General features: G+C 45.5%; 1 protein-coding gene across 3 annotated transcripts in view; it reads left to right on the forward strand.

Annotated features, from left to right (window-relative positions):
• Positions 1–20,039, forward strand: part of spock1 (SPARC (osteonectin), cwcv and kazal like domains proteoglycan 1) — a 204,315-nt gene that overhangs the window by 105,654 nt on the left and 78,622 nt on the right. For all 3 annotated transcript variants that reach the window (XM_042074782.1, XM_042074783.1, XM_042074784.1), the window contains one exon: positions 10,939–11,022. In XM_042074782.1, the coding sequence (XP_041930716.1) occupies positions 10,939–11,022 (84 nt within the window). The remainder of the gene's footprint in view (positions 1–10,938; positions 11,023–20,039) is intronic.

Here is a 20,039-nt window from a genome sequence, read left to right on the forward strand (position 1 = left end):
AATCCCATTGAAAGAGTGGAAAATGCAGTTTCCTAGGTTACACATGTAATCCGAGATATCTGAGATTGATGGCTTCATAGAAATCAAAACATATTGCCGCTTTGTGTGCATATAATTGCACCCTTAGTGTGCTGAGTGAGCTTTGCTCTCCTATGCCTGCCCCGCCCTGTAGCTCAGGTCTGCGGATGCGCAGGAGTAAATTCAGAGGGCTGGAGAACAGTTGGAGAGGTGGAGAGGAGTCTGTTCCATCCATCACCCTCCTCCCTCCCTCCCTCCCTCCCTCCTTCACGTGCCATATGTGCCTTCCTGCCCCAGCGGCCCCTCGGAGGGCCCAAGGCCCAGGTGCCTCATTTACCCACGTCCCCCACCCTTCTGACTTTGCTTCGGCGCGTTGCTCTCCATCCATCTCTCATGTCCCATGGTCCTGTGCGCTCTGACCTGTCCTGTGGTGTCCCAGCCTGTCCTCTCCTCTCTTTCTCCTCTCCTTCTACGGTTGTTTGATTCTTTTTTTCTCTTCTCTCCTTTCATCTCCCCTGCTCTCCTCTCCTCTGGTATGTTCTAGATGCTTCACCTCTCTGCTGGAGTCTGTCCATTTGCCTCACTCTCTCTTACTCTCGCTCCTCCCTCCCTCTTTTGATCTTCCCTCTTTTGTCATTTCCTTTGCTATACACTTCTGCTCCTCTTGAGAAATCCTCTCCTCCTCATCTCTTCACCTCTCATCACCTCTCCTCTCCTCTTCTCTCCTCTTCTCTCCTCTCTCCCCTCCTCTTCTCTCATCACCTCTCCTCCCTCCCCTTCCCTCCCCTCCTCCCCTCTCCTCTCCTCTGCTCTCCTCTTCTCTCCTTTCCTCTCCCCTCCTCTCCCCTCCTCTCCTCCCCTCTCCCCTCCTCTCCTCCCTCCCCTCCCCTACTCTCCTCTCCCCTGCTCCCCTGGACATAAATGACTGTGGCAGTTATAACTCAGGATGTTTCCTCTATTGCTCCCTCTCCACTTCTACAGACCTCTCCAGTTTATTGGAGAGTTCGCCGCGGCAATGTTCATTGTGAAGATCCGGTGGTAATGGCAGACAGCGATAAAAAGCAGCTACAAAAAAAAGAAAAGAAAAGAGACGGAAATAAAAAGGAGATAAGTGTGCAGAGGAATGGGATCTTAATGATCAGCCATAACACACAGGCGACAATAAAATGGCGGAATGAAAGAGCGGGGACCACATTAACATGAGGGAAGATGGTAATAACGGCCCCAACTCATTAATATATTTATGCCGTTTGTGTACTCTCAGAAGATGATGAACAGAGATAGTCTCCTTCACTCAGCAGGTTAGCTCTCAACCTGAGCGTTGCCAGTTTTACTCACTTTTTAATGTTTTTTTTTACTTTGATGAGGCGACAGAGTGATTGAGATCGAATTTATAAGAGAAAGAGGAACTGAGGTAGGGGAAGCAAGATAATGGGGAGAGTGTTTTGAAGTGACACAATCATTTTTTTACCGCACCTCGTTGCAGAATCTCTAGCAATTTCTGTTACTCACTGAAACTTTTTCCCATTCATCCTCGGTAATGCATATTAAAGTGCAAACAGCGCAGGATGTCTGTTAGAAAAAAAAAAGATAATTCAGATGAAGCCAATCCTCTCAGAACGACTCTGTCCTGCCTATTCAGATTACCCATCGGAGCCCCACTATCCACCAAACAAACGGCACCAAACAGCGAAGAAAAGGAGAATAAACAGACGAAGTCGAGTGGCCCCCGAGGACCAACACGACTCACATAATGTTCGACAAGCCAGAGAACAGCGTCTCAGTAAACCTGATGCCTGATGCGGTCTTAGGCCATTAGGAGGAGACGAGTGGAGCACATGAGGGCCCGCTGAAGGGTTAGTCATGGCCTAGATTCCCCGCTCGAGCCAGCACCGCCATGACAACAGCGACAACGGCAGTCCCGGGAGATCGCATCACGGGGAGGAACGCACGGGGCACAATCTACGTGAGAACATTCATGTCGACAAGCACTAAAAATACAAAACCTCCGGCGTCCCCTGGCCCCCCTCATTTCGTTCGTTCGCTTAATTATACGGCCGAGCCTCAAAGTGGCAGACCTAGATTACACACGCTCTGTGCTGAGTCGACAGTGTTAAACTAATACCGTGAAAATGCGGGCGATGGAACATGGTCCAAGAGGAGGATCTTGGGGGTTATCCTTTAAGCTGGGGAGCAAGGCTCTGATTGGGCCACACCAAGAGAAAGAGAGAGAGAAAGGAAAGAGAGGAGGGAGAGCAGGGTGTCAGATGCAGTGAGATAATTACATGTGACTGTATAATAAGCATTGATAATAGGCTTTTGGCAGGTCGATACAAATGAATTTCTGTTTAATGTGTAATTACCCCCCCTACTGTTAAATGAAAGTAAACGTAATGAGATGATCAAGAATTATAACATGTTCCTCTATTCAAGATACCCTCAGAATCAGAATGGCTCTGTTAGAATCCAGCATTGTAATGAAAGAAGGCAGAAGGTAGAGCCTCACTCAACAAAGATGCTCTCCCTAACAGGAATCAATCAGTATTAGTGAAGGTCTACTCTATGCCAACATCACACACATCTTACAGAGCCTGAATATTTGGGTACTGGTGGACGACCTCTTAATTAGGTACACCTTGCTAGTAACGGGTTGGACCCCCTTTGCCTTCAGAATGGCCTTAATTCTTTGTGGCATAGATTCAAGATGTTGGTCTATATTGACATGATGGCATCATGCAGTTGCTTCAGATTTGTTAGCTGCATATCCATGATGTGAATCTCCTGTTCCACCTCATCCCCAAAGGTGCTCTATTGCATTGAGATTTGGTGGCAGTTGAGGTCATTTGAGTACAGTGAACTCACTGTCATGTTCAAGAAACCAGTTTGACAGGATTCGAGCTTTGTGACATGGTGCTTTATGGAAGTGTGGGTACACTGTGGTCATAAAGGGATGGGCGTGGTCAGCAATGCTCAGGTAGGCTGTGGCATTTAAACAATGTTCAATTGGTACGAAGAGCCCCAGAGTGTGGCAAGAAAAGATCCCCCACAGAATGTTGGTGAGCCCATGCAAATTGTAGCCTCGGTCTCCTGTCCTTAGCTGACAGTAGTGGCATTTGGTGAGGTCCTCTTGCTGCATCTGCTTCAAGGTTCGACAGGATGTGCATTCAGAGATGCTCCTCTGCATACCCGTGTTGTAATTAGTGGTCCTCTGAGTTACTGTTGCCTTTTTATCAGCTCGAACCACAGTCTGGCCATTCTTTACTGACCTCTGGCATCAACAAGGCATTTTCGCCCAGAGAACATTCACTCAATTTTGTCTCTTTTCAGACCATTCTAGGAAAACCCTAGAGATGGGTGTATGTGTATGTGTATTGGATGCTTAGATGAAGATGGATTTAGAAATGAAATTCAGTTTTCACTGTGAAATGTTTGTGGCCTGGGAAGGCCTGAGGCACAGAGTGGTAATCTGAAGGCTACGGAACCTGAGCCAGTGTCCTGCCCCAGCTTCCTGGTGATTGGAGATTTGTCAAGACACTGCTCTAGTTTGTGTGTGGCCTATTGGTCTACTCTGTCTGAGATATAGTTCGATTGGTCGAAAAGGTCTAGCCATGGCCCATTGCCTCGGATGCAAGTATTCATTAGGCCGGTCTGATTGGCCTTTCTGCCAATCTCTCACTTCTTGATTGGTCTCAAGAGCAGCCTATTGATCCAAGAGTCTCATCTGCATATTACCCTTGACTTTTAAGTGCTAGTCTGATACATGGATTTCTCTCTCTTTCTTTCTTTCATTCTCTCCCTTCTTCTATGGTGGCCTCTCAAACGTCTGCATGCCTACAGTATGCTGCTCTGAGCATAAGCCCTTTTCCTTGGGTGCTGCTGTCTGCCAATGCAGCACAACACACAAACAATAGCAAAATCCCTCTTTTAATTATAGATCTTTGATCAATACGCTATACAGCTAGCGAGAGCAGAACCGAGAGCATTCCCCTGGACTAATTGCTACCCGTGCTTGACTGACAGAGGAAGTGCCATTATCATGGGCCTGGGTGCAGATGCCATGGAAGGATAGTGTATCCCAAGCTGAAGGCTGTCTGCTGCTGCATGCGTGAATTTATGGACGTGCGATAGGATCAGTGTTTTCCATAGCGGCTCCGACTCTGTCCCTCTCTCTAGCTGCCGTTTTCCTTCCCACTCGTTCTGTTTATGAGATACACAGTATGTACACACACACACAGACACACACTCTCTCACACACACACTCACACACACACACACACATACATACAGCATACACGGCAAGTATGATAAAAGAGAGCCAATTTCAGAGCAGTCAAGGTAATCACGCACAGCCAGAGATTCACTAACAAACTTGATATTGTCAGTTATTTGAGGCAACAAGTGTGTGTGTGTGTGTGTGTGTGTGTGTGTGTGTGTGTGTGTGTGTGTGTGTGTGTGTGTGTGTGTGTGTGTGTGTGTATGTCTGTGTAAAAGAGAGAGAGAGTGCAAGAGAGAGAAAGAGATAAGTGAATAGAGCAAAAACCACTACAGCAAGTACAGATTTTGCTATACAGATTTTGTGTGTGGGTTTTTATCCCCGTAACGCAATAGCTTTCACTGGAAGACAACGGTTTTTGTGTCTCCTGCTGAGTATTTATGCTTTGACATTACACAAGAAGTTGTGTGTGCGAAAAAAATATAACTTGCCTTTCCTCATTTTCGTATAGGTCAGTTCTTTCTCTTGCATGTCTATGTGCCTGTTTTCTCCCGAAATAAACCTTTTTCAAAAGGTTCCTATGTGTAACCAGCAAAATGTCACCCATGCCTTGACATTTACATAAATGTTGTTCATTTATGGGGCATTGTCGATCCCTGCACTTTGTTCCTAGTCTCACAAACACACACGTACAGTACACACACACACACACACACACACACACACACACAGTCAAGCATATAAAAGCTGTTTTCACATAGTACTTTCTAGACAATCTGTTCCTTTCCTTGCCTTTCTAAAGGTCATTCTGGGAAGCGTAGTCTTATTTAACCATATAATGGCATGTCTCCCCAAGGTGTCATAGCAGCCTGAACTACAGTCAAGTGTTCATCGATTTATGGATGTAAGCTGGGTGGGGGGAGGAGTGGATGCACGTCGGATCTCTCTCAAACTACTGTTCTGTAGTCTTCTTCATTGCCATTATATCCCAGGCTCTTTCTAGGCATCCAACGAGGAGAGAATAGTCCCTCACTACAACTCACTGGAAACCTCACTGCAGCTTACCATCGCATCAGCATTCAGGAGCATCGCTGGATGATAATTCTCCCATGGCCGTCTCTGTCTTGCTGATGCCTGAACTGAGCGCTCTGATTTGAAATGCATGATCAAGCTAGCAGATTGAAAGTGGGGATTACGGAGTCTCTATGTGGTCTGAGGCCAACAGAGGTACACTTACACAACACAAGCAGCTTCTTCAGCACGATTACAATGATATTTCACATGGAGCTCACAGTGAATAGGCTGCGGATAGGCTATTATGCATTTCTTATGGCAAATACCAGTGTTAGCACAGATACAGTGGATAGTTCTGGAGATGAATCAGAATGGATAACAAAAAGGAATGCAATTTAACGTAGCTGCTTAGTTATTCCAATGGCAACATTAGGAAAATCAGTTGGGTAAATGAGCTGTGCTGATAATCTCATGCAGATTGCTCAAATTCATTAGCGGCTTCAGGTTTAGAGTTGCATATTCAGATGCTTCCACACCGCAAGTGTTTTCAAGAGCATTTTCCTCCTCTTACAAACACGCAAACACACACACACACACACACACACACACACAGACACACACACAGAGTTGCTACTTCTCTACCTAAGTTAGTAACAGCACCTGTGAGAATTGACAGCTCACACAAAGACACACACTCGCACACACACACACGCACATGCACACGCACACACATACTCACACACACAGAGTTGCTACTTCTCTACCTAAGTTGGTAACAGTACCTGTGAGCATTGACAGCTCACACAAAGACACACACACACACATACACACACACACACACACGCCCTGTCAGCAGCCTGTGTCGGCTTAACTAAGCAGCCCACTCGATGGGAACATGAAAGATCTCCCTCCATGGGGGAGGCAGGCAGGCGGCAGCTTGCTGCCTATGCACTTTCCTGCCACTGTAAAGGCCCATTGTTCCTCAGGGCACGGCGCTTTGCTGCAGGCGCCATTCGGGCTCTTTATCGCCGGGCCCCAGTCACGCAGAGACAGCTGTTGCTCAAGTTAAGCTTCCACTTCTAGAGTTGGCGAAATTGTTTAGACCGTTTGTTAATTTTATATATTTATTTATAACGATGGGATGGCGACAAAGGTATTTAAAGGAACCATATGTAAGATTGTGGCCAAAACTGGTACTGCAATCATTTTCAAATTACTGTAGAGCGGTGTATCCCCTCCCCCTCCCCCCTGACTCGAGGTTGCCAACCCGATGCCGAAACACTACTGACTCTGTGATTAGTAGATAGGTGGAGGGTGGCGCATCAAGCCAAAACACAACATGACATGACAAAACACAACATCAACATCAGTTGAGGGCTGCAACTTCACTTTTTAAATGACAATATCCTGGCCGGACTACTGTTGTCAGTGATATAAGTATTTGAAATGACTTCTTAATGTCTAGTGAAATATCAGGGCCATTTTATGATTAATTGAAATACATTTCTTACATACGGTTCCTTTAAGACTGATGTGGCTGACCTTAGTGCAGACCTGGCCTTAATGCAGACCTGACCTTAGTGCAGACCTGACCTTAGTGTAGACCTGACCTTAGTGCAGACCTGGCCTTAGTGACCTGAGCTTAGTGCAGACCTGACCTTAGTGACCTGGCCTTAGTGCAGACCTGGCCTGAACTGCTGGTGGTTTGTGTATGTTTGTGTCTGTCTCTATGTCTATGTATATAGTACATGTGTATGTATAGAAATATAATCACCTTGCTTTGTGTGATTCATTTCTCTGTGCTTAGCACTGATTTCCATTTGCTGATATTTGAGAAAGGGACTCAAACTCATTAAGATATTGACAATAGGGATGCACAATATTGTCAGTATGACAGTATCGGCAGATATGTAATGGATAATGGACGACACGGCGTTCGGTTCACAGAAAGAAATGTATGTTTGAGGTGGTAAAGCGGCCCTGACGAGCCAGCGGAGGGCTGTTACACCTCGTAAGGGCATTACTTTCTGTGAACCGAACCATTTGGCGAATCAATATACAGTACAAATGTGATACGGCCAAAAAACTGGAGCTAATTCATAGGTGTGCAAATAAGCTACGGTTATTCCACGTTCTAAAGAACGCATGACAATGGGAAATTCAACCAAGCAGTGGTATATAAACAGCTTAAGAATTGTGTTATTAGCATGGGCAGATCGACCATTGATACTTGAGACAAGATGGAAAGCGATGAGTGATTTAAAGCATGTCTAACAGCTTGTCACTGTGCGCCTCCACTTCTCCTCAGAAAAGCTCCAAACAAAGGAACCAGTACACAACAGTCTTTGGAAAGCAACCAAGTAATTAAAGCACGGTATAAACAGAGAGAAAAACTTCTGTTCATCTCATAGACAACGCACATAGACAAAGAAAGATCACTTTTGGCAAACTTATGAAAGCCCACAGTATAGATACACATAAAATACAAATGCACCCCCTCCACACACACACACACACACACACACACACATAGAGATACAGAGAGATACACACGCTGTACAGTGTTGCATAACAAGCATAACAATAACACAGCATATTAACTTCTGTCATTAGATATCTCTCTCTTTGTCATGTTCCTCTCTCTCTCAGCCAGTTGAAGGACCAGCAGTGTTGTCATTTACGATACCCGGATGAGTGCAAGAAAGAACAGATAGAGAAAGAGGAATAAGAAGAAGAAGAGTGCCTGGAAGCCGAGAGCAAGGGGAGAAGGATGCGCAAAATGGATAAATAACTAATAAACAAACCAATAAGGCGCTGCAAGTCCATTACTGGCTGAGAGACGCATTAAATGAGGCGGGAGCAAGGCAAAGCAAATATCTCATTTCAGTTTAATGTGCCTGAGCCTGACCGCACACTCTCTTCTATCTCCCGTCCCGCTCTCTCGCTCTCTCCCTCTGTCTCTCTTCATCCCCCGCTCTCTCCATCCCTCCCTCCTGCTCCTCTCTCACTCTCTCTCTCTCTCTCTTGCTCCTCTCTCACTCTCTCTCTCTCTCATTGTTTACTATGCGGATTTAAGAAGAAGAAAAAAAGGCTGTCAGCAGACACATAAAAAACAGTGACTGTATCAGCAGCAGCAGTGACCCCGGAGTCCTGGGCTATCGTGAGACTGATTCAAGAGATGCACACACACAAATACACACAAATGTGATTCCTCTGGAAATGGAGAGAGACGCTGCAGAGGTGGACAGGTGGAGGAGAAAGAGAAGGCAGTTACAACTGGATTGATTTTTTTCTCCCTTCTCCTTTTTTGTGGTGCAGCACTATCAATTTGCAAAAGAACACACACACACACACACAAACACACACACACATACACATACTCCCTTTCACAAGCAAGCAGAAAACTGTGCGCACACATACACACGCACACACATGCTCACACACACACACAAGCAAAACAAAACAAACAAATGAAGGAGCAGACCACAAATCTAAAATTAACCACAAAATCGATTCAGGACAGCTCCATTTCGCCCACCCCGGCACTTTCGGCCTAACTTTAAAGGGGTGCAAAAGAAGAAGTGCAGGTGGCGGCAGATCAGATAAACACTGATTGCTCTGGAGTCGCTCTCACTCAACCCCATGGCTGCGGTTGTCAGACACAAGTCCTCCCCATACACACACACACACAGACACACACACACACACTCTAACACTCTCTCTCTCACTCACGCACATACACACACAATTACTCAGAAAAGGACAGGCACGCACACACACATACACACACACACACAGACACACACACACACACACACACACACACACACACACTAACACTCTCTCTCTCACACACGCACATACACACACAATTACTCAGAAAAGGACAGGCACGCGCACACACATACACACATACACACACACACATACACACACACACACACACACACACAGACTCCGTGCTCCCTCCGCACGCCCTGCATGCCACTGGGGCAGATCAGAATGAGCAAACGTTTCAGAAATTGCTTTGAGTTTTTGTTCTTTCTCCCCTCCCTCCCTCCCTCCTTCTCCCTCTCCTCTCTCTGTCTATCTTTCCGTGCTCTGGCAGTGGCACTGCAGCAGGCTCCTGGCCTCTAGCCCAGTGCAGACTGACAGAGTGACAACTGAGGACAGAAGAGAGGGAGAGAGAGATAGAGAGAAGGGGGAGAGAGGAGAGAGGTTGCAGAGCAGCGTAAATTGTAGAGGCAGAAAGAGGAGAAGAAAAGAATCAAAAGGCTTTGGAGGAGCTCTTGCTCTTTCTGCTGTCTGCGTTCTATCTCTAGCCATCTTTTTAATGTAATCTCCTGTCCTCTCTGGCTTCTTGATTCAGCTCTTCCTGTCTCTTACTCTTTTACTTTCTTTTATTCTTTCTTTCTTTCTTTCATTCTGTCTTTCTTTCTTCTCAATGTCTCTCTATTTCAGGCTCTTCCAGTCTTTATTGCAATCTTCTTACGTATGGAATTGCTTCACTCTAGCTGCAGTGAGTCCACCTCTCTCCAGCTCTCCCTCTAGTTCACTTCTCACCCAATCTGATTTCATCCCTCTCTATCCTTCTGACTGAGTTTACCCTCCATCTATCCATCCATCCATCCATCCATCTATCCATCTATTCCTGTTTCTCTTTCCTTCTGTCTGAGATATGTGTTTGTCTCCTTGTCCATCTTTCTCTCTACCCATTTTCTCAGATGGGCATCTCTCTCTCTCTCTCTCTCTCTCTCTCTCTCTCTCTACTCCCACCATTATTTCTCTCCCTCTATCCTTCTCCCTCCATCTCTCGGAGAGTTTTTCGGATGGCCGGTGCATGCTTTGCGGCGGAGGCTGGAGACCGGTGGGTGGCCCATAAATCGGTCGGGGCTCTCCGCTGTGCTCTCCCGGGGGGGGGGGGGGGGGGGGGGGGGGCGGCTGGAGATGGGAGAATAAAGCAAAGTCTGTCAGCTCCTCATAAAAACTCACGGCGCAATAAATATCCCGGCTGAATGAATTAGGAGATTAAATCACCATAAGTCGTTAATGCCACCCACACCAACACGCGGCATGGAGTAGGTACGTGCCGCGCCATGAGTCTCCCTCTTCAGGCTCCTCTCTCTATCTCTCTATCTCTCTCTCCTTATAGCTCTCTCTCTATCTCTCTCTTTTTATATATCTCTCTCTTTCTGTCTTTCCATCAAGACTTCTCTCCTTTTCTCTCTCTGTCTATCGTGTGTGTGTGTAAGATTATCAGTGCACTTGATGAATACCGGTATTTACTATTTTATGTGTTTAGAAATATTGTTCAATATGTGACAAATTGGCTGAGAAAGTTTGTTATTTCTCACTGCAGTCCAAGTCTGGCATCTCTCACTACTGCTTCCCTCTACACGCCAAATATGTGTCCACCCTTAAGAGCCACATGACATTTCTGTTGATGTAGTTTTGTTTCCCTTGCCCGTTGAACGCCGCGGGCTGCTTAAAGGTTTCTGGCCCCCTGACAAGAACCACTCTCACAGCCACTCTCACAGTGTCCATCTCCCCCCCCACTTCCCTAGAGGTTCTGATTTAGAGTGCTGAGTGCGGAACGTGGGAAATGAAGTTCTGCAGTCCAGCCCGGGCCCGCGGTGGGAGGAGGAGGGGTGGGGGACTTTGTCAGCTCTAAAAGTTCCTGTCTCTCTCCACAGACACAAAGGCCCGAGCCGGGAGGAACGTAGAACCGGGACCAAAGAGCCACTCGGCACCGGGGAAGTGGAAGATAGATGATGGAGGTGAGTGCTCAATGTGCTCCCAGTTTAAATCTGTAGCTTTCAAATAGGCCGCTGCGATGGCGGGGCCAAGACGTTTGGTCAGTGGCTTGGTCAACAAACCCGCTTCAGGCTTCCAGAGTGCTGCTTTCTGTTGGATGAATCAGAAGCAGCCTTGCATTCTGTGAATTCCTTGCTTTCAATGTTTTGTACGGCTCAGCCACCGGAGCAATGGAAATGTTTTGCAGTAGCCTCCATCTTGTGTGGGCTTGTAAATACCATGGTTCAGTAAGTGCTGAATATGTGTTTAAAAGTTGTAGGCTTTTAAGCACATGTTGTGCTTCTACTGCATCATCATGTTGGCTGAAGCCACAAAAAGCTTTTGGTGAGCAGCTGTGCTGCGGCAGTACTCTGTGATGTTGCCGAATGCAAAATAAATTGTGTCCGAGCGGTGTTGTGAGAGTCCGTGCTGATTTACATGAGAAAGCAGTTTGCAAATGTGTATTTGCTCAACCGAGAGTTGTTCCATTGTGGACTATCATACTGTAGTGTGAGTTTGTGTGTTTGCTTGTGTGTGTGTGTGTGTGTGTGTGAGTGTGTGTGTGTGCGTGTGTTTGTGTGTGTGTGTGTGTGTGTGCGTGTGTGTGTGTGTGTGTGTGTGTGTGTGTGTGTGTGTGTGTGTGTGTGTGTGTGTGTGTGCGACTGTGGAAGATGTCAGTCCTTTTAGAGGATGTGGAGGATGTTCCACAATACCATTTTTTCAACAGTGAGGAACAGACTGAGAGAGAGAGAGAATGAGAGAGAGAATGAGAGCGAGAGAAAGTTTCAGATCAAAGCCCCAGCCCTTCTGTAGCGATGAGGGCCGCACAGCAGAGGGTACCGTGCCTCTGATAGCACTTTGCCTGCTGGCGCAGTGTTCTGTGAAACCCATCTGAGCGCAGCGCCAGCGCTCCACGGAACCAGCCGGAAGGGTGGCACTTATCGCCCTTATTAAGATCACGCCGCCCTCTCTAATTCCATGTTGGAACATGAGTCTTTATTACGCTCCACTAGATTCCAGTAGGCTCTGCCTCCTTCCTCCCCTTTCTCTATCTGTTATTTTTTTCTACAAGTTTCTACTTCTCTCTCTCTGTATTTCTCTCTCTCTCTCTGAAATGGAAAGGATTGTTAATTTTCAGATATGATGTGCCTCATTAGAAGGCTATGAGATGTGATTGATGCTAGTATTATGCGTACCAGTGTTTGTGGAGATGGAGTGAGACAGCGAGAAAATGGGTTGTAGTAGGAAGATAAAGGAGGAGAGAGTAACACTTTGACAGCGCTGGCCCTAGTCTTCCGCTGCTGCTCTGTTTCTCGCTCTGAGTCTGGTCTGTTTTTCAGTCTCATGGTGTCAGTCTTATCTGAGGTGGGTATTTGATATGCATCAGGCAGCGGATGGAGGTGCTCCTTCAGTGAGACTGTGTGGAAGGGCAAGAATAGTGAGACACGACACACACACGCACACACACACACACACACACACACACACACACACACACACACACACATAAACACAGGTGTACTCACAGACATACAGTCTGTACAAATAAGCAGTACAAGGAAAACAAGCATATTTACAGTCAGGGAAACAAACTCATTCTTCCCACCCTGTCTGACCTCTGCATGCAACCAAGGTCTCATCTTACCTCTCAACTAACTCGCATACTGTAGAGCTCACTGGGCAGCCATGCCGTTTCTATGGTGACGAAGAACTATGGTCATCCTGGAGAATTTTTTCGTTTTTTTTTTTGGGCAGCTGTTGGACTGCCCCCCAGAGAGGCGACCGCCATGACCTATGCAGTGGAGGTCACACACCCTGGTCAAATACGGAGGGCATCTGTGTGTCTATAATTGGGACATTTGACCTGTGACCTGAAGGAAAGAGAGAGAGAGAGAGAGAGAGAGAGAGAGAGAGAGAGAGAGAGGAAAGTCCAGCGGGGATGAAAATTGATGAAGAAAAGAGGGGGTTTAGACAAAAGGGAGAGTGTGATAAGGGGAGGGGAAGGTGAAGGAGAGAAAGAATGAAGTGAAAAAGAAAGAAGAGTGACATAAAGAGGGTGAGAAACCCAGAGAGCAGGAGAGAGCGAGAGATGAGGAGACAGATAGAAGAGAGAGAGAGAGAGAGAGAGAGAGAGAGAGAGAGAGAGAGAGAAAGGTAATGTGAAGTCTCCAGCATGAAACTTCAGCCACTTGAAATGATGTCAGCCTGGGTAAGGAATAAAGGTGAAAGCAAAGCTCTGACTTAAGCCAAAACAATTTACACTGTCAATTGCCAACCCATTGCCAGCCCATCAAAAACCCATTCAGCCAGCAATGTCTGTGGTCGGTCTGGATTTAGATGAGATAACTGCGAAACTGCAAAAGGGTGCAGAGCAATAAGATCAAGTATTTTCAAACACAGAGCCCCCTAAGCAGTGAAGCCAGAATAGCCCATGCTGTTCCAATAGTGGCCAACGGAAGCCACTGCTGTTTGAGCCAGAATGGTGGCATGGCTCTGGGCGTGGACGCGGTATTAAGGGAAAAGGAGTGAAACCAATCCAAAATGGCCGCCAGCAGGGTGGGGGTACACTAATCTAATTAACCCTATGGGAAGGGAAGCTGGGAAAGCCGGTGTTTGTCCTTTTGGTGCCTGACTCGGGCACACACACCTCTGAGTCAGGTTGGCTGGCGAGTCGGTTGGCCTGGTGGGGCTCGTTTGAGTCGGCTGGCGTGGCAGCGGCGCTCATTAACTGGGCTGGCATCCCAGGTCGGTCTGCTCGGCGCTCCATTATGCATGAGACTCTGCCGGCCTCGCCTCCCACTGGGGGTTGCATGGTGGAGGCTGGGTGTGTACCTCTCGTTAACTCTACTGGGGAATCGGAAAACAAGGACACAGGTACACAAACGCGGGCGCCCACACACACACACACACACACACACACACACACACACACGCACACACACACTCTCACACACACACACATACAAGTGCACTTGGAGACAGACACACACACAAGTACTCACATACTTTATCCTATTATTGTGCGTCTGTGGTGTCTTGTGTGTTTCTTATCTTGCTGTACAGCACTCTGGGAACCTTGTGTTTGTTTAAACTGTGCTATACAAATAAAGTGGATTGGATTGGATTGGATATACACACACACACACAAAGGTGCAAATAAAACACAGACACAAACAGACAGATACAGACACACACTTACAGTACACTCACAGACAGACAGACAGACAGACACACACACACACCAGTATGCCAATCTTCTGTCAACATTACCCAAACGAAAAGCAGATTTTTCCATGAGCGGAGTTGACTGTCTTACATTTTTGTAAGCTATTTCATGTGCTACACAGGAATGCATGACAATTGGGACTTTGTTAGTGTTGTGAGCTTGTGTATCACATCCATTAGGTATTTTTAGTGCTCGGATGGAAGACTTATTGAGTACGGAGAGAGGAGAAAATGGATGTGTTTTGGCCCAAGAGTCAGACATAGATCCAGACTGGCCTCTGGGAGGTAATTAGGTGCAAAATTACCTCAGGTAACAAGTTTCACCATTGGCTGCTAATCCCGCCAGATGCCATCAAACTGAGAGCTGGATCCACTTTTGCTGAACTCGAACTCTCTCAATATCAGATTCTCAAGATGTGATTATAGTGGGCCAGAAGAATAGTAATGCTAGCAGTCATCATGTTACCATTCATAATGCTAATACTAGGCCTAATTCTAGCAGTTATCATGTTACCATTCATAATGCTATTAGGCCTAATGCTAGCAGTCATCATGTTTACATTCATAATGCTAGTACGCCTAATGCTAGTGGTCATCATGTTACCATTCATAATGCTAATACTAGGCCTAATTCTAGCAGTTATCATGTTACCATTCATAATGCTATTAGGCCTAATGCTAGCAGTCATCATGTTTACATTCATAATGCTAGTACGCCTAATGCTAGTGGTCATCATGTTTACATTCATAATGCTAGTAGTTCATATCATATGTGCCATCTTTGGGGGGTGCATGGAGTTTTATGCCTCACAAGAGTTAAAGTAAAGTGAGGCAAAACCCCTCCAATAATGAAACACTGGTCAGTGCTGTTGACCTAACCACCCTGTTATGGAGATCTAATCCACCCCTTTTTTTTTAAAAAAAGGCACTGAAGGTCATTATGGACTGTTTAGGTGGATATTATAAACCCCTCCCTCCCTCCAATGTCCGATGGAAAGTGTTTACATTTGTTTATTGTACGTTTTGCATCATTTTTGGTAAATTACCTAAAAAAGAAGTGGAGAGTCTGAACGAAAATAACAAATACAATTCTAATGATAGTGAGGAGGCAGCCAGCTGAACTGATAAATAATACACTATCATTTCCAAAATATATTGGTAATGCCGGTATATTATAACACCCCTATGCAGAACCGAATCAGTACTCAGCCCAGTCTGTTCTGGAGTTTTGTCCTCTCCAGGATGTTCCATGGACGCTGGATTTGCTATTATCAGTGGGACAGCTGGGGCTGTCATTTTAATCAATTCATGAAGTGCACTCTTTCCCTGAATGTCATTCAGTTTATTAATTATGCTCTCCTCTCTGCTGAAAGAGATGGGGGTGAGTCTCTGAATTTACCCATCAAAGAAACTTTCTCCCATACTGTACCTTCCCCACAAGGACAACTTCTGTGGAGAAGTGTCCCTTGCTGCTCGCTTTCACTGAAGTAGCGAGGAGAGAGAGGGAGAGAAGAGAGAGAGAGGAGAGAGAGAGAGAGAGAGAGGAAGAAAGTAGAGGCGTTGTGGTCTCTCTTCATGTCTGATAATGAAGGAGTGACTAATCCCCCCCCATTCCCTCCCTTGGCTCTTTGCCCTTCCTTCCGGATCCTTCCATGGCGCTCAACCCCCCGTTCTGTTCCGTCAGCACTTCCAGCCGTGCTCCCTGGGATTTGGAGCTGCCCTGCAGAGTGGATTTAGATCATCTCACAACTTCCCTCCTTCAATGTCCTTAGCCAACCCCTCATCTCTCTCTCTCTCTCTGTGTCTCTCTCCCTCTCTTTCTTTCTCTCTCTCTCTCTCTCTGTCTCAATTCAATTAATGAAAGCTTTGTCAAAGCCCAATTACATATACACATAATAGGACAAATAGGTTAAACCCAACTGAGAAAGTAAGTAAGACAATGGGATAAAGTACAGAAAAAGTTTCTCTCTCTCTCTCTCTCTCTCTCTGTCTTACTGAAAACCCCATCAGAGCAGGCTTGGCTGTATGTGTGAGCTCTGGATATGGTATAATGATTAGAGGGAGACCAAGTCCAACTGGTCTGAGGTCAGCTGTGTGGACAACATGGCTCTCATTACTGTTATTAAGGCTCTCATGACTGTTATTAAGGCTGTCATTACTGTTATTAAGGCTCTCATGACTTATTAAGGCTGTCATGACTGTTATTAAGGCTCTCATGACTGTTATTAAGGCTGTCATTACTGCTATTGAGGCTGTCATTATCATTACTGTTATTAAGGCTGTCATGACTGTCATTACTGCTATTAAGGCTGTCATGACTGTTATTAAGGCTGTCATGACTGTTATCAAGGCTGTCATGACTGTCTCGCAGGCAGTACACAGATCTCCATTGGTAGGTGCTTAATAGCAATATGTGACTCATTCAGTACCTTAAGAAGGATTTATTTGATTGTGGGGTGTTAGTGAGACTAGACTGACATCGCAGCTGGTGCATCCACTTTTGTTCATTAGCCTTACACACACACACACACACACACACACACACATACACATACAAGAGTCTCACCCTCTCTCTGCTCTTCTGTTTCTTCTCGTTAAAACACACACTAGTCCTCACATCTCTGTGCAGCAATGTTCCTCCAGTTATAGTATGTGTTAACTATCGCTATGGGGAGCCATGTCCTATACATAAATTACAGCCTGTTAAATGTTTACCCTCAAAGGGGGAATTCAATTCCTATGGCATATCTGCAAATGCAAAAATAATATGCACTAATTGTAATATGCAATGATTGTATTTCCAAATGCACAAACACGAACACTGTGTTTGTATGTGTTTGTGTGTGTGTGTTTGTGTATGTGTGTGAGAGAGAGAATTAATGTAAATATATAAATAACTCTTAATAATTCCACCTCATTTTGCCTGTGATAATTACCTCTACAAAGAGAAAGAGATGATGTTGCGAAGGTCACTTTTCGCCTTCGATGTAATTACCGAGGAGAGCCGAAATAGCCGTCAAAGAGGCTCAAAGTAATGAGAGGGACAACAACCTTTTCTCCTCTCCTCTCCACATCTCTTTGACAGCTCCGCTGCTTCTCCGTCTCAGAAGCCCTGGAGCCAGACTTCACCCCGTGACCTTGACCCCTGTCTAACCGCCGTTAGGCATTCAATTTAAGTAAACAGGAAGCTCCTCACCCTAATTTCTCATGCTGATGTGGTGCTCTCTAATGAAGTTAGTCCTCAGCTCAACTTTTGTACCTGTCTATGTAACAGAACACTCATGATTGACTTTTAATTGGTGCAACCGACTGGTGCAATGAGTCACTTTAGCTCTTTGTCCTAATTGGCTGTCAGGGTGTGGAGAACGGCACACTGGGAGATGAAGTCGTTTTACATAACACAACTCAGGCCAAACACTTCTTTGTAATCCTACAGCCACCTCTCACCCCATTTACTGCGGGCACGTACATAGTACTATTTTTATTAGCCGAGAATGTAAGCACATCTTGCAGTGTTCATTTTCATTTGTTGTGCTTTCAGCTCATAGAAGCATCTGTTTGGTAAACATAGGGGCTTTATGTTTGTATTTTTTGCCCGGCCGTTTCGGGAACAAAGGATAGGAGAGTGACCTTGGGATGGCTGTGTAGGATGCCACTTTGATTAGTTTTTCCAGACTCTTTGCTGAGGCTGATATATCTTAATAAAGCCATTTTATACCTTAACAGATTCATTGTTTTTCTCATCTAGACAGATTGCTGAGCTTTCTCTGGCATTTGTTTGTGTGTGTGTGTGTGTGTGTGTGTGTGTGTGTGTGTGTGTGTGTGTGTGTGTCTTTGAGAGCAAGTGCGTGGCAGCACATTTTTCTATGCACACCCGGGTATGTATTTAGGGATATCCACCTTTGCATATATATTATTTGTTAGGTTTTATATGAGAGTGTGTGTGTGTGTGTGTGTGTGTGTGTAGAAGTGTGAGTGTATCGGCTCGAGCTTGAATATGAAAGCCCTCTCATAAGTCTCTTCAATTGACACTCTCCTGGGAGAGATCAGGTAAGGCCACACACTTGTCATCCGTCTCTCTGTCTCCCGTGCTCCTTCTCTCCCTCACTCATTCCTTCCCTACCTCTCTCTTTTTCTGTCTCTCTACCTCTCTCTGCCTCTCTCTTTCTCTCTCCTTCTCATCTCTCTCCCTTGCTCTCTGTCTCACGTAAATATTTAAGTGCATCTCCTGCAGCGATTATGATGGGGATAAATGTCGGCTCTCATTCCTCACGCCTGCCAAATGAGGCGATGGGATTAAAGCACAATCCTTATGAAGGCCACACACACACTTACAAACATACACACACTTACACACACACACACACACACACACACACACACACACACACGCTTACAATACACACACACACAAACTCATTTAGTGTGCTTATTCTAAGACAGGTGGGCATTTTGCATGTGTTTGTTTTTTTGTCTAGTTTTGCATGCTCTACTAAAAACACAAGTCCTACACAGTACATACTACTACAGGTGAGGTTGTACAGAGTTGAATACCAGAAAAAAACATTTCCTGTGTATATCCTTTACATACTTTGCGTTAAGTAGTCAGTCATACACTTGTTTTCTGAGAATTCCATCTATATAAAACATTAGCTGATTACAAACATGCGTTGTGAGTCACATTAGAAAATGTAGAATAATTCTGCATGATGTTGCATTCTACATCATTTAGAATATTTTTACATTCATGTAAGGGATAATAATGGATGACCCGGTGTTCGGCTACCAGATGTTAATGCACCTCGAAGTGCATTAATGTTTGATACCTGAAGCTGTGGAGTCCATTATCCCACTTATACCACTGTTGCCACGCTTGTGTTAATTTACTGATATAAGTTCTGCCTTTTGATTGCTGAAACTGTCTTGTTTGCAGAACTGCTTTTTTCTGCCACACATCAATCGCGAGCATATCCCAAGATTCTGTTGAGCCTTAGCTTTGTAAAATCACTGTTTTATTTACTCCAAATGCAGTGTTACTGAGCTAAAAGCAATCTTAGTCATATGTTACAATGTTGCTATGCTCTGAACGTCTGTCAGATCGCTCTCTGTTGGAACGTGACCGTTCATTTACACTTCACAACGAGTTTGGCGAATTGATATACAAGCGTAATGCAGCTAAAAAAATGGAACTACTTCATAGGTGTGCAAATCTGAAAAGTAATTGATGTTCTAAAGAGCACATCGCAATAGCAACCAAACAGTGGTATAAATATTTATATTGTTCTTCTACTTCAGTGAATCTAAAGCTGTAAAGACCATTATGACATAAGTAATTATACACAGTGATGTTTCAATTCCTTTGTCTTGCTCGCTTGATCCATGCTTTTTCTGTGTATGCAAGTTATTTTGTGTGCGTGTGCGTGTGTTTATGTGTGTGTGTGTGTGTGTGTGTGTGTGTGTGTGTGTGTGTGTGTGTGTGTGTGTGTGTGTGTGTGTGTGTGTGTGTGTGTGTGTGTGTGAGAGAGAGACAGAGAGTGACAAAGAGAGAATGTGTGTGCACCTGTGATCGTCCAGCCATGCATGGCCTGTAAACTCGTCTTCTGTCAGTCTCGGTGGGCAAAGGGCTCCCAGTGGAGTGTGTCTGCGTTGGAGCATGCCAACTAAACCCCCGTGCCCCTGAGCACCCCACACACCCCCACACACCCCACACACCCCACACACACCCCACAGAGGTCTTATTCTCTCTGCTCTTTGAAGCTTCATAGTCCCACGGCCA

This window comes from Alosa sapidissima, chromosome 20, assembly GCF_018492685.1.
Source record: "Alosa sapidissima isolate fAloSap1 chromosome 20, fAloSap1.pri, whole genome shotgun sequence".
Lineage (NCBI taxonomy): Eukaryota > Metazoa > Chordata > Actinopteri > Clupeiformes > Clupeidae > Alosa > Alosa sapidissima.